Raw genomic sequence first — 15,748 nt, 5'->3', positions numbered from 1 at the left:
GAGAAGGTATTGAGGACACTGACTGGGACACAACCCCTGTCTCTGAGGTGGATGCTCACACTCTAACCACGCACTGTCCTGCTCTCTCCAGTAGGTAACTGAGAGCTGACTGCACACTTGAATAGGCAAGCTGACTCACACAAAAGAGGTTACAAACTCCAGTCGTTTTCTTAATCCGAGTTATTTCTTTAACTGGCCATATGCTCTCCAGCTGAAACATCTAACCGGACAATTTTAATCACCTGGGGAGGGGTGGGGAGTAGGAATCTCTTGAAAAATTCCCCTACATGTTTACTTTTAACCAGGGCCACCGCCTTGCACTCACAGTAATCTGGTCACGCTGTCCTCCCTGATAGGTACTTTCCTGCCTTCCGTATGGAGATATGACTGAGGGATTGTACTATACCTCACACAGGCAAACAGGCAAACAGCAGTCTTCCTCTACCACTGCCTCTAGTGACAGTCCCCACTAACAATGGTAATGACACACGTGGTTTTTGTGAAGGAGGTGGCAATGTGTCCATCATACTATTAAAGAACAATTGGGATGGAAAATTAGATCAGCTGGTAGACTGAGGCATGGGACACAACAGGAGGCTGGGATAAAGGAAATCCACAGCAGTTTCTGCTTTACCCCAATGAAATGACAGGAAAATTACTCAACTATGGATCTGGAGTCAGGGATCTTTGCCACATTTATACCTCCTGAAAACACTGACAACAAAATCTAAAATCTCCTTGGATATTAATTCTTATTAAAAGAGTAACTCTCTTCCTTGGAACCTTTTCATTTAACTAAACTTCTCTTTATCTGCCTATGTACTTCCTAGAGTGTCTGAAAGCTTTGAAACCATGCATCTCTCACCTTAACTGGTTTGCTAACCTTTAAAATAAAATCCTAAGTTTTAAAAATGAAAGCACTTTTTTTAAAACAAGGATTCAGACACTGATAACTTATGAAAATTATTACATTCTGTAAAATTAACATTAAGACATTCCTACCTGTATTTATTACTAGCCTAAATAAACTTTAAATTCTGAATAACAAGCAGATCGAACAGCCTTTGCTTTACATCAGACAAATATGCTTTTTTTTTTTTTTTTGGTGAGGAAGATCAGCCCTGAGCTAACATCCATGCTAATCCTCCCCTTTTTGCTGAGGAAGACCGGCTCTGAGCTAACATCTATTGCCAATCCTCCTCCTTTCTTTTTTTCCCCCAAAGCCCCAGTAGATAGGTGTATGTCATAGCTGCACATCCTTCCAGTTGCTGCATGTGGGACACGGCCCCAGCATGGCCGGAGAAGCGGTGCGTTGGTGCACGCCCGGGATCCGAACCCAGGCCGCCAGTAGTGGAGCGCGTGCACTTAACCGCTAAGCCACGGGGCCGGCCCAGACAAATATGCTTTTAAAGGTGAATCAGGTGGCTGAACTCGAGGCTTTGACTTCAGAAGCCTATTCCATTAAACCGAGCAAGAAGGAAGCAACATATTTCAGAGGTCTACCATCAACAATCCTAAATTAACTACTAATGAGTTTTACGGCTTAAGAAAGTCACGCAAATTATTATTTCTGTACTTTGAGAAATGACGGCCACTCTGCTTGCTTGGCAGGGGACTCCAGATAAATGAAAAGAGGATTTTCCTTTTAGAGAAAGTAAATCTCAGAGAGTTGTTAATACTAACGATAATTTAAAAAACAAAACAAAACACAACTTAAGGAACGAAATAGGTCCTGAATCCTTTGATAGCAGAATAGAAATCAACATGTACTGAGGAAAGAGAAACGCAAATAAGAAACTCACTCAGGCAAAAAACATAAAACTAAATTCAAACAATGAACTTAAAATAAAACTGTGGGGAAATTCCATGATGTGAGCCGAGAAATGTAAACTATAGAATGAAACTATGGTATTATTTTTGAGTTCAATTTCCCATTCTCTACTAGCAGCACAGACAACTTACCTTACTTTGTTATTAGAAAATCTTATTAACATACAAAATCCATTATTAAGGAGTAAAATCTCAAATCTTTTTAAACTGCAAGCAATTACACACTTACTGATTTAACGGGGTTATAAATGTTTCTGGTATCCAATTTAAAACTAAACTTCTATTACAGAAGCTTCAAATTTCTAACGTAAGGTATGAACGGAGTGGGCAAAGGATTCCTTCTGTTTCATCTTACTAAATATTTATTGAGTAATTCTGAGTGCCAGCCAATGCGCCAGAGACTGAAGAGAAAGGTGAGCAAAACACAGAATCTGTCAAACCACTTGCAAACCAGCTATGATGGGCTACTGAGAGACTCCAGGACAAAGGTGGAATTTTTGGAACAATTTATGGATATCGTCATTAAAAATAAAATATTTTCAACCCTAAAAATAGTTATGTAGCCAAAAGTGCCTTTGGGAGGTTAGACTATTATCAAAGCTTAAGATAATTTCATAGAACATCTGCCAGAAGTCAATAAAGAATTTTATTTTGACGAGACAAAATAAGTCTACCAAAGATCTGCGAATCCTATTTACAGTTCAAATTCTTGGAGCTTCCTTTAATGGAGTCAAGTTGAACTTGGTGAACGTAAGGACGTTAAATGATTTATTGGGTGCCCTTAATTTCTCAGGTCATTTTTACATTATTTTACACTCTTCTTGAATAGTAGTGCTGTGGCGAGAACTCTCTGGTGGATAGCCTCCTTTCACATTTAATTTAAGTCATTACCTTCTAAACATATTTTTGCAATGAGAGATGATAACAGCATGAGAATGGGATAGGCATGCTGTGAAAGATCAATTTTACTTGTAAAATACTCTGGACATGGTGCTAATGAAAACTCATCATTTATTAATTTGGGGTGGAGTTAAAAATCAAATCACGTGCATTTCCTCAAGTACATGAGAGGCTTATATATCACTTTGCTCTTTAGCTGGCATGAGCAGAATACATTGGTCTCTATGCAAAACAAAAGGGACTGTAATAGTCCTTTTTTTCCCCAAGAAAGCTTCCATATACAGGAAGGAGGTAATCCTGTGCGACAGAACAAAGGCAGGAAGTGGTTAAGTACATACCAGTCAATACAAAACCTCGTCATGTTCTCCCCAGAGATCTACCTCTTACCCTCTCCATTTGGGTCTTTCTATTGCTCTCACCCTGAGAAATCACTCAAGGAGACCACTTCTAGGACTTGTACGCCAGCAATAAGCACCCTCAAGGAGGCCTCGAAGCACAGGTGCAGACGCTGGCTCTACATGACGTGGGCACAGAGCACACCAGCTTCCAGGCCATGGACGCCTACTGCGCGGGCTGGCAGGGGCCAATGCTGAAGGGCCACAGACTTCTCTCCCTTTACAAAAACCCAACGTGTATACAGACACTGGACTGGGGAAGCAGAAGCAGAGAGGCGACACTCACTCAGTGAAGAGCATCTTCAGGGCTGCCTTAAACCATGAGTGTTGCTGCAGCAAGGCTTCCCATGTTTGAGGGGCTTTGCTTTGTTTTTGTTTTGAACTCGGAACCTCTTCCAGAACTTTTAGGAGTTTAAAAATAGTCAGTTTGCAATTGTAGATAATAACATGAGGAACTGACAATATAAAAAATGCTATATTTTATGTGATTATTATTAAATATTGCATTTAGATAATATACTTAAACTCAATCAATAATTATTTCATAATATAAACAGGCAAATCTTTTTTTTTGTGAGGAAGATTAGCCCTGAGCTAACATCCGTTGCCAATCCTCTTCTTTTTTTTTTTTTTTTTTTTTTTTTTTTAAAGATTTTATTTATTTATTTTTCCCCCAAAGCCCCAGTAGATAGTTGTATGTCGTAGTTGCACATCCTTCTAGTTGCTGTATGTGGGACGCGGCCTCAGCACGGCCGGAGAAGCGGCGTGTCGGTGCTCGCCCGGGATCCGAACCCGGGCCGCCAGCAGCGGAGCGCGCGCACTTAACCGCTAAGCCACGGGGCCGGCCCCTCCAATCCTCTTCTTTTTGCTGAGGAAGATTGGCCCTGAGCTAACATCCGTGCCCATCTTCCTCTACTTTATATGGGACGCCACCACAGCATGGCCTGACAAGCGGTGACAAGCAGTGCGTCAGTGCGTGCCCGGGATCCAAACCTGCGAATGCTGGGCTGCCAAAGCGGAGCGCGCACACTTAACCGCTATGCCACTGGGCCGGCCCCTAAACAGGCAAATCTTTACCTCTTCCCATGTAACAAACAGTGCTCGCTAGTTAATTTACCCTCAGCATGAAGTCCATCCCCTTAGTCCAGCATCCAAGGTCCTCCATAGTCAAGTCTGAGGTTCCACCTCAGAAACCGCATCCCTCATTCCTCCGCCCACCTTGCCCCAAACGGTCTGTAGCCCGCTGGAAATGCCAGGCAGTTTTCATCCCCAAGGCTTTTTGGTTTCCTCTCTTTGCCAGCATGCCACCTCCCAATATTCCTCTTACAGCATCAATACCACTCTAGGCCTGAGTCCCTGTTCATATGGCTGACTCTCTCCACTGGATGCTGAGCTCCCTGTCAGAAGGGACTAGAGCTTAATGCCCAGAACACCTGCTGGTACATAATAGGTATTAATTAAACACGTTTTGAACAATAAATGAACAACTGACATTTATAATTAAGGATCTGTACTGCATTCATCTAACATCTACCATGTATTATATACCCCATTTCAATATCCAAGGATTATCTCACCTTAATTTTCCTGTGGGGCAAAACTTCTATAGGATTCTGAATCAGACTATACCTCTATTTCAGTGGGAAAATGAGACAGGCCCCCTTTGGCTGCCCAGAAAGATACAGATGATCTAAAGAGGATATGGCGTGTGCACTTCACTGCCTCTCCTCCAGCAGGCTTACAGGATGCCCTCCTATGGTACACATCTTCAAAGCCAGGATGGAAAATCTGGAGTCACGGAATTGTAGGTGGGGGGTTAGGGATATCTTTTTTATAAGGAGAGAAAGGGCACTAAAACACAGTTTCTACACTGGCCAATACGGTAGGTGCACACTTATATCCTGTACATCATCTGTCCTCACATCACCCTGGCAGGAAGCTGTCAACGTGACTGCTTTGCAGATCAGGAAACACAAAGGCTATCATAGCAGCCTCGCTTAAATCATTAGCCCTGCTGGAAACACACAGATCACCTACTTCTTTCTGATCAAGCTGAAGAGAGGATTTTATTAAGTCTCGGAGTGCAGTTAGCTGTTTCTTTTCTTCATCCTGGGTCTGTTTTATCTACGAGAGAAAAACATTTCTTCTATTACTTCTATTACATTTATGAACAGTTTAATTCATCCAAATATACCACTCATCAAACAATTCAATTATATAGTTGATTTCCTTATTAAAGTCCTTCAGACAATCTCATTTTTCATATGAGAGGCACAATTTTCTCATTTTATGAAAGTACCAGTATGTTTGGAAATTAGTGAATAATGCAACATGCTTTCTTAGTAAATAATACATCTAGGCTAGACAATTAACTCTGAAGTACTATTTTAAACAAAGTTAAGAAATAACAGAGTCATTTGCTCCTGGTTTTTCAAAGGGTGGTAGTGGGAACACCACGATGTGACTGAGTGGGCCAGAAGAGAACCATAAAAATGACAAGAATCCCATGGACTAATGCACATATGAAAGTTTACAAAATACCATACGAGGGCAAGGGATTCGGGCTGCTTTTTTTAATCACTCTGAACTTAAGTGCAACCTGAACCATGTTCACTTTGAAAAGAAAATTGGAAAAAATACACAGCTGTGTATTTTTAAAGTTATATCAGAATATAAGGTATTATTTGTAACTCCAAAATCTTATTTGAACATACGTAGTTACACTCATAAAACATATGTTTAATGTTATTCTTTCCTAAGTGGTTTACAGGGGACAACTCTGACATTTCTATGTATGCATTTAGTCTTTTTCTCAAAGAAGTTTTCCTCTTGATTTTCCTATTATAAAAGCAAAACCTAGGTATTAGGAAAAAAAGGAGAGAAAATTTAAGCAAGCAAGAAAAAAAAAATCATCAACTTGCCTACTGAGAGAGTCACTTAATTTTTATCCTTCCAAGATCAAAATTTCTTTCTGCAATTGTGGACTGAAGGGCACACATAGGTAATGTTACTGAACTCTGAATGCAGAGCCATCTAGAACCAATGGCTGTACACTCTCCTCCCTGCTCCTCCCATGCCCCCAAAGCATCCTGTGGACTAGGTGACCAGTGATGACTTTTACAGTTAAACTGCAGGTTATCTGCCCTAGGTTCATACTGACACATCACTTAACCTTGTCTTTTCTTCAATACTCTTCTAATACAGATTTCAAATCCACTGATATTCCTCTACAAAAGCAAGTTGAAATGCATGTATTTTATAAAGAACTTACATTATATAAATCAGCAGCCAGTTTTTCAATGTACTGTTTCAATTTATCAGCGGTTTTCAAGCCATCTTGAAAGAAACTATAAGGGAAAACATCAGAGATTTACCAGGAGGATAAAAAAAGAAATGAATCACAATTACCTGAAAAATCTGAAAATAGTTATATATATATTTACTCTCTACCCACATTACTACACAAAAAACTTATAAAACTAATTTCAGTATTTTATAAAGATGCACCACCAACAAACAAATTATGGGCACATTTGACATGTGCTAAGAGATATCACACAGACACTACAAATAACAGTTGCAGTTCCAACACACTGATTTCCTACTGTGTATGCCCTCTGTACACAGAACAATTCTTCCTGGTTGTGCCATATCTGATTCAAAAGAGACAGACACATTTAGCAGTGGAACATCATCAAGTCGAATTGGACACTCTCAGGAGAGATGCGACTGAACTAGAAACAGAGGCTGCAGGAAGGTCAGCGTTCTCTCAGTTCCCCAAAGACCCCTGTGTCCCAACACACACGCGAAACACAGGATGTCGAATCAGTGGCACGGATGGATTTGGAAAGCTGTATCCTACCACGTATATAAGGGTGCCTTGCTTCTCCCCGAGTAACAACAAGCCCTGACTCTGGCTGAGCACTCACCACACACCCAGCACACTGAGCACGTCACGTGAGTCACTTCATTTACTCCTCACAACAACCTTGATACGAAGTGAGAAGCACTTCAACCTCATCTCCATTTGGAAGGGTAAACCGGGGCGCAGAGTGAGTACTTAACTTGCTCAGGCTGTTCACGCAACTACTAAGCGGCAGAACTGGGATTCAGGCCCAGGTTCCGACTCTGACACCCTGCTCTTAGCTATCCAGAGAAGAGAGTTCTTCTCTGAGCACTTCCACTCAGCAGCCCCCCGCTTATTTCAGTGTTAGACGTCTCCACCTGTTGGAAGCTGCTCTAACCATGCTGCCACGGCAGACTGTTCCTCCATATACGTGATCTGTGTTTCTCTCGTCCACAAAAGGATGGGGTCCTTGAGGACGAGGCCTGTCTCTCAGCCCCACATCACAGTGGGCCCGGCACAAGCAGATGCTCAGTAAGCAGCTAAGAAGGAAGCACTATCAAGAGTTTTTAGGGTACATTTTGGGATCCATATATCTCTTTTTAGCTTAATAAGTACATTCCATGTTAAAATACATCCTTATCAGAACTGGCCTTCAGAGTGAGTACTGAAATCCTACAAGTTCCAAAATTCTTTAAGCTACATTTAACTCTCATCTTTTAACATTTAGGTTTTCATCACTGCCTTGAGGGATGAAAGTTAAATTTTTTGGTAATGAATTGAATAACTTCTATATTCTGGCCCTTGAATATCTTTCTGGTTTTATCTCTTACCATTGTCCCTTAAAAACTCTGGGCTCCAGCCATGCTACATTATTTCCAGTTGCTCCCCAAGCCTTTGCATATGCTGTTCCCTCTGCCTGAAATGCCCTTCCCCACTATACTTGCCTGTCAAACTCTCATTCTTTCGCAGCTCAGCTCAGTCGCTACCTCTCCAAGCAACCTTCCCTAGTCTCGCCAGTCAAGGGGATGGCACCTTTGAGCACACGCTTGTGCCCAGGCCTAAGCGCCAATCATAGAGCTGCAGGCAGTGTTCTGCAGAGCAGGCCATCCATAAGTGTTAACCTGAACCAGCATCTTCTACATCTGGGAAGGAGTGCCTGCCAAGGAGTCAGAAGTATGGCTACAAGGTTAACCAAAGCAAAACCAATTTTGATCTGTGATACTGCACTTAATTTCTGGAGAAAGATTTTGAAGGTAGAACACTTCAGTGCTAGATGGATGCTGTCAAGACTTCTTACAGCAGAAAAAGCAAGGGCTTTGGGGTCAGATGATTATGGCAAAGAATCTGTGCCCTAGGACTCATAAGCTGTGGGACTTTGACAAGCCACTCAACTCCTGCTCATGTTATCTGCATTAAATGGGGTGAATAATACAGAGAACACATATGAAATCACTTAGCACAATGCTGGGCAGCTGGGATGTTATCAGTAAACGTGGTTTTCTTCCGTGGAGCTGTATAGGTTTATCATATAAGGACTTATTTCCTTCCCAGAGGAATACAGATTCTTTGCAGATATTTTTATAAAGATGTTTTTTACTTTCAACATGAAAGGAATTTAATCATGTTAAAAAAAAACACAGATGGGTTTAAATGACAATGCTCTAGATCTGGGTTTTCCAATTCAATATTTGCCACTAAGTCACATGCAGGTAATTTAATTAAAATCAAATAAATTTAAAACTCAGTTCACTAAGTCTGACTAGCCACATTTCAAGTGCTCAGTAGCCACATGTGGCTAGTGGATACCACGTTAGACAGCAAAGAATATCAACATTTCAGTCATTTCAGAAAGTTCTATTGGACAGTGCTGCTTTAAATAAAGAATAAGCAAACTGAGATTTGAACAGCATGCAAGGAATGTTATAAAACACATACATTTTCAGGAGGAAAAGGGCATTATTTTAGTTTGAGATGGCATTGATAAAAATAAAAAGTTATTTATCATCAGTGAGAACAAGCTGGAAGGAGACAAATACCTACCAATTAAAAGGCTAAAGAAAGACCCAAATAAGTCTATTTTCCTATAGTTAAATTCTTCAGAATATTACAAACACAGACTAAGAAAAATCAATGTAATGAGAAATCATTTTAATCTATAGTATGATCCAATTTCATATACATAAATCTAGTAATCTGAATGAGGAAATTACAGGTTTTCTTTTTTCTTTCTTGTGAACTTCATGTACTAAATTTTTCTAAAAAATATATTTTACTCAGGCAAAACAAAATCAAAGAACAGAATCAATGTTCAGCCTGAATGACAAGGCTGAGCTGAGGCCCTCTCCGAAAGTTATTTTAGGGCCAACGTCTAGTTTTTGGTGAGAAGCAGGAGCAGGAGAGGAGAGGTTGCAGGCAGAACACATCAGTCCTGATGGTCACTAGTTAACACCACAAAAAGCAAAGGCCAACATGCTGCCAACTGCACTGCCCCTCTGGTGACCCCTCCTCCTGTCCTTGAACCCCTCCCTGAGTGGTTCAGTCTCAGCTACGGGAGGGGTGAGACTCAAGAGCCACAACATTCCACTGAGGGCAGTGAGCTCCTCTGTTCCATTTCCTCCTCCCTCTGTTTTAGCTGGCTCTGGTTCAGTGGAAATGCATGGGCTTATGAGTCAAAAGTATGTATTTTGGCTCTAAACCTTACTGAATGTATAACTTTGGGCAGGTTCTCCTGTGTGATTTGAGCATGCTCATCTCCAAATGTGGACGTTTTCTAGCTCCAAGGAGCCTCAGATGAGCTACCACAGATAAAAGTCTCCTGTTAACTGGAAAGTGAAGCACGAGTGTCAGTTCTGATTTCCCATCACTCAACTTGAACACACAAGCCTTCCCAATAGAAGGGGGAATTACCTCTATGACATCCTACCGGTCCCTTAGCCACTTTCTCTGTAAATTACTGAAATATAATGAGATCTTTGGAAAATAGATGATGACGATTAACAGTAGTAATAATAATAATGGCAGCTAGCAAGTAATTGAGTATTTACTCAATGCCAGTCACTCACTATGATGCACAATTCATGGAATATGCTTTTTTAAAAGTCTCATTACAATCCACCTAAATGGGTAATTATTAGTATTAACCTGTGAGAGCAATAAGGAAACTGAGGCCCAGAGAAGTCAAATGTCTTGACTAGGATAATCTAGTTATTAAGTACAGATTTGGGTTTGAATACAAGTTTTCCTATCTCTGGAGCACAGGTAATTAAAAAGGCAAGTTGATCTGGTTCCCAATCCTGGCTTTCCTACTGAATAACAGTAGAATCCTGGATCTCTGTGCCTCAGCCTCCTTATACTGGCAATGGAGATCATCCCATGTACCTTGGAGAGTTCTTGTGAGCACTGAGACAATGTTCTTAAAACGCCAGGCACAGAGAAGCGGTTCAATACATGATGGCCAGCAAAATGGGCTCCATTGTTTCTCTGACCTTACGGACATAGTAAGATTGGCTTCACTTTCTAAGTAAGCAGCTTGAAAGAAATATGACCATATTTTCATGACATTGGGTGCTAAAAAAATATAAGTTGCCAACTGATGGCAGAAGGACCCTCACATTTACACTGACAGGCTGTAACACACCCACAGCTGCAGAGTGCAAGCTCATGAGAATCTTTCTTAGAATGAACCAGAACCTTCTCTATCCTGAGAGGGTCGCTGTGTATATCACTTCTTTCTTAAGTCATTCTGTCTAAACAATGAAGGGGAAGGAAAACACTATGTTCTTTCTGATTTTAATTTAAAAGACAGACAAGAGTGCTTCCCTGATACCCCTTTATCAGATGTTCTGCTTGGCTTAGAAAGAGGTGTTATTTGGCGAAAGGCTGAAAGGCTTAGAGAGCTTAATACTATTTTCAAAAAAAGTCAGGATATCCTGGAGTACCATAGAGAGTATGTTACTATAAGATAGATCAAACCATAAAACAAATTAAAAAATAAAGTGACCTCTTAATATATCAACCATCAACCCCTTGTGAAAGCCTGATGTTTAAGCTTCAGTCTTCAACTGAGTCAGGTACTGATTTCCAGCTATCTAAGTACCAGGGTGACATTTTCTCCCAGACACATTCCATGCATGTCCTGTGGTACTGAAGAAACTTGAATGTACAGGTGTTAGTGTAAGTACTAATTAACTGCAAAGACATCTTGATGTTCAGATCAAAGAGATAGCAGACAGTGGTATACTGGACTCACATATGGAGATTCTTAAAAATATAAATGTCCAGGCCCAATCCCAGGCTTATCAAATCAAAATTTCTGGCAAATTAAGAGCATGGACTCTGGAGTTAAGAGAGATGTGGGTTCAAGACTTGGTTCTGTCACCTTCTAACTATAAGTTCCATGAATCTTTGTTTTTGTTTTGTTGGGTTTCTTTGCACTTTTTAAAACTGAGATAAAATTCATGTAACATAAAATTTACCATTTAAAAGTGTACAATTCAGTAGCTTTTAGTATATTCACAATGTTGTGCAACCATCACCACTATCTAATTCCAGAACATCTCCTCACCCCAAGAAGAAACCCTGTACCTATCAGCAGTGACTCCCCATTCCCCGCTTCCCCTGTCCCCCAGCAAACAGTAATCTGCTTTCTGTCTCAGCGGACTTGCCTTCTCTGGACATTTCATTTAAATGGAATCACACAATATGTGACCTTTTGCATCTGGCTTCTTTCACTTAGAATAATGTTTCAAATATTCATCCATGTTGTAGCATGTATCAATATTTCATTCCCTTTTATGGCTGAATAATACTCCGTTGTCTGGTTATACCATATTTTGTTTACCTATTCATCACCTAATAGATATTTGAGTGTTTCTACATTTTGGCTATTGTGAATAATGCTGTTATAAACATTCATGAGCATATTTTTGTTTAAATACCTATTTTCAATTATCTTGGATATATACCTAGGAGTGGAACTGCTAGGTCATATAACACTATACTAAACTTTTTGAGAAATTGCTAAACTATTTTCCAAAGCAGTTGCACCAATTTACACTTCTACCAACAATGTACTGAGGATTCCAATTTCTCCCATTCTCACCCAGACTTATTTTCTGTTATGTCGTTGCTGTTTCTAACTATAGCCATCCTAGTGGGTGTGAAGTGGTATCACATTGTGGTTTTGATTTGCATTTCACTAATGTCTAATGATGTTGAGCATTCTTTCATGTGCTTTTTGGCCATTTGTATATCTTTTTTGGAGAAACGGCTATTCAAGTTCTTTGTCCATTTTTAAATTGTACTATTTATCTTTTTGTTTTCAGTTGTAAGAGTTCTTTATATGTTCTGGTTACTAGACCCTTATCAGATACATGATTTGCAAATATTCTCTCCCATTCTGTGGGTTGTTTCTTTACTTTATTAAAAGTGTTCTTTCACTCACAAATGTTTTTAATTTGAAGTTCAATTTATCTACTTTTTTTTGTTTGGTTTCTTGTGCTTTGTCTGTTGACATATATTTATTGAGCATCTGTTAAATGAATGTGACTTTGGGCAAGTTACTGATCTTTTTTGAGCTACAATTCCCTGACTGCTCTTGACAAATGTTAGCCATTATTACCTGTAAGATCAAGGATAATAAAGCAATGTTTGTAAGTGCTCTTGACTGTGCAGCTCAAAATGATACTTGCTAGGTGGTAAAAGGAGCGAGTGGGCAGTAGGATAATACGTTTGTTTTGAAAGCAGCGTGTACTGACAATGTTCACGTTTGAAAGTGAGGAGTAATTGGTGTGGGTGAGCTGAAACGGGTAACAAAAAGTCAAAAGCTCTTCTTTTCTGCTCCCTTTATTTCTCCATCGCAGCGGCTGCACCCCCATGAGCTGCTCCGAGTACAAAGGTATCACTGGAGCAACTTCATTCTTGAGCACCACCTGACTTCGTACTGAAAACCATTTTGGGAACAGGAATAAGGACTTAGAATATGAAATCTCTCTTTTTTTAAATCTAAGTTGAGGATGCTTTACAGGCCCAATACCCGAATACTAAGGGTTTTGAGGGATTGACTCAAGCAGGAGAGAGGAAGGGCAGTCGTTGAAAGACCACTATGCTGGCTTCTTGCTGTGATGGAGTTCTTGGGGTTCAACCATGGGGCAGCTAGGGTTGAATCCCATTACAACGCAGTTCTACTACTTGATGTCTTCGAAGATCTCTCCCCAAAAGGAGGTTTTTTACTGGGTGGGGTCTCCTTTGGCTGATCTCTCTCTGCCCTGGGGAGAGACTCTTTTACCAGATTCCAACGGCCAAATGCTAGCCATCTTCCAAGTCCAATCCCAAGTCCCACCACCACCTTCAAGGAGCCCTCCTTAATGTCTCTGGTCAGAAGTCTCTTCTTCTCTTGATGCCCCATTATGATTACTGATGGACCCGACTTACTTCCTGTACCACATAATTAACTCCTGAGGGCAGAAGTCTTGTTTCATCTCTTACCCCAGATCCTGCCAAAGTACTGGCCTTTGTTAGGAGATTAATAAATATTTGTGGAAAGGGAAAAAGCCAAGACAAAAAGAATAAAGGGAGGATGTGTTAGCTATACAGGTTAGAGCTGCTCTTCTTTTCACCTTTACTAACAAAGGCTAATATATGTATATAGTTCACAGAACATCTTACATTTTGGGAAACTCATGTTCATGTAGGTTAAACCCTCCTCTACAGACTTAAGAAAGCTTGAGATCAAAAGAGATTTCTAAAATCAAGTGAAATCAGATTTGCTGCCAAACTGTTGTAATTGAGAAGACTGAGAGATTCACTTATTTCTATGAAAGTCTCAAAGCAATGATATGTTTCTAGGAAAACTAAAATTGATGAAAGACGAAAAACTCCACCCTAAACTAAAACCAGGGACTACCACAACACATTTCAAAGTTTCATAAGCGCCTCATTACACCACGAAGTCAAAGGTCTTCAGTACGAGGCTTTTGTGGGCAAACTTTACTTTATAAATGTGAATCTGTTTCCACTTCAATTTATTATTTTTGTTAAATATCTGAAACATATTCATATCAGGTAGAATTTACTTGGAAAAGAGGAAAAAAGTTAACAAATCAAATTTATGTACATAACAATTTGATCATTAAAAAGCTTTTCCTGAAGAGAAACAATCCTGTATAATAAAATACATGTATGAATGATTTTTTTTTTTTTTTTTTGGTGAGGAAGATTAGCCCTGAGCTAACATCCATTGCCAATCCTCCTCTTTTTGCTGAGGAAGATTGGCACTGAGTAGCTAACATCTGTGCCCATCTTCCTCTACTTTATGTGGGACGCTGCCACAGCATGGCTTTGATAAGCGGTGCACAGGTCCACGCCCAGGATCCGAACCCACAAACCATGAGCTGCCAAAACGGAGTGCTTGAACTTAACCACTATGCCACCAGGCTGGCCCCCATGTATGAATGATTTTTAATGCCACTAAGAATCGTCGCAGCAGCAAACACGTACAATGTAGCAGGCACTGAGCTAAGTGCTCCATAGGCATGATCTCATTGAATTCTCACATCCTCCCTACGAACATACACCCCACTTGACAGATGAGGACACTGAGGTTCAGAGAAGCACCTGATAAAGATCTCATGGTTACCCAGTTGCAGAGCTGGGATGTGAACTCATCTATCTGTCTGATTCAAGCCTTGTGTGTTTCCCATAACATTAATGCCGACTTCCTTAAATGTTTCAGTTAAAATCAAAGATCTTCCCAGACATAACATTATTAAAAGGAATAAGAGAGATTATCAAAGGAAAGTACAAATTTAAACTTTTTGGAGAGTAAGCATTTTATCTAGTGCTAATGACCTTTATATTATTCTGCTTAAAAATATGAGAGCTGTCTGGAACACTCTGGAGAGTCCTTGCACCATTTTCCCTGTAACTTCCATCGACTCAATACAGACTTTAATAGTAACAGGCACGTTTTCACACAAAAACTCTATCAGAAAACCCATAAAAGCTAACCCAATAAGCAAAAAAGTAAAAACGCAAATTCGGTGCCATGGAATCTCAAACATAATAAAAAAGTAGTCCTGCAATGTACACAAACAACAACAGTGCTGGTGTAGAACAATGGATGTCTCTCAAAATACATCAGCAATCACATAGGACTCAAGTGTAATTATGAAAAAACAAAACAAAACAAAAACCCAAACAATCTCAAGTAGGAATACGTGGTACAAATGACTCAAAAACAGGTAAAACACCAAGTAAGGGAGGAGGCGGCGGGGGGGGGGGGTCACCAGGAATGCCTCTTTAGTGACAAGGATGCATATATCTATAACAGGAGCTCCACAGGCTGTCCAGATCAACGTTAGCATTTTAAGTAAGACAGCACTTTTGAGGAGACAAATAGTCACACTAATTTGAGTTACTGATTTATAGAAAACACTGAAGACTGAAGACAATACTATTTCTTATCATTTGGCTATGGAAGGTCATTATATCACTATACATAGTGACCAAATGAAGACCAGAAAGAAAGAAAGAATTAAGAAAACCAATGAAGTGAAGGGGCTTTACTTGGGCTAATAATTATGATAGCAATATTCCACTTACTTGCACTGTGCATGGTAATACTTTATAAGATTCTGCAGCAGATCCACACCCTTTTTGGTCTTGATTTCATTAACTTTAATGAGATACTGTGGAAATAAAACAGAATTGCACACTGATCATATATATGGACAGGGCTCTTCAGTCACGGGTGCGGGTAGCAGACCACCAACTGTGA

At 40.1% G+C, this 15,748-nt stretch overlaps 1 protein-coding gene across 3 annotated transcripts in view; it reads right to left on the bottom strand.

Moving 5' to 3' along the window:
• The window catches only part of ASAP1 (ArfGAP with SH3 domain, ankyrin repeat and PH domain 1), a 352,794-nt gene that overhangs the window by 84,180 nt on the left and 252,866 nt on the right, over positions 1–15,748 (bottom strand). For all 3 annotated transcript variants that reach the window (XM_087447447.1, XM_087447446.1, XM_087447448.1), the window contains 3 exons: positions 15,574–15,659; positions 6,397–6,472; positions 5,163–5,249 (listed from right to left, as the gene is read on the bottom strand). In XM_087447447.1, coding sequence (XP_087303573.1) covers positions 5,163–5,249; positions 6,397–6,472; positions 15,574–15,659 — 249 coding nt within the window. The remainder of the gene's footprint in view (positions 1–5,162; positions 5,250–6,396; positions 6,473–15,573; positions 15,660–15,748) is intronic.

Source organism: Ceratotherium simum, chromosome 23 (genome assembly GCF_057802395.1).
Source record: "Ceratotherium simum simum isolate JZ-2026a chromosome 23, ASM5780239v1, whole genome shotgun sequence".
Lineage (NCBI taxonomy): Eukaryota > Metazoa > Chordata > Mammalia > Perissodactyla > Rhinocerotidae > Ceratotherium > Ceratotherium simum.
The sequence above is the reverse complement of the archived record's forward strand: the minus strand, read 5'-3'. Positions and strand labels throughout refer to the sequence as shown.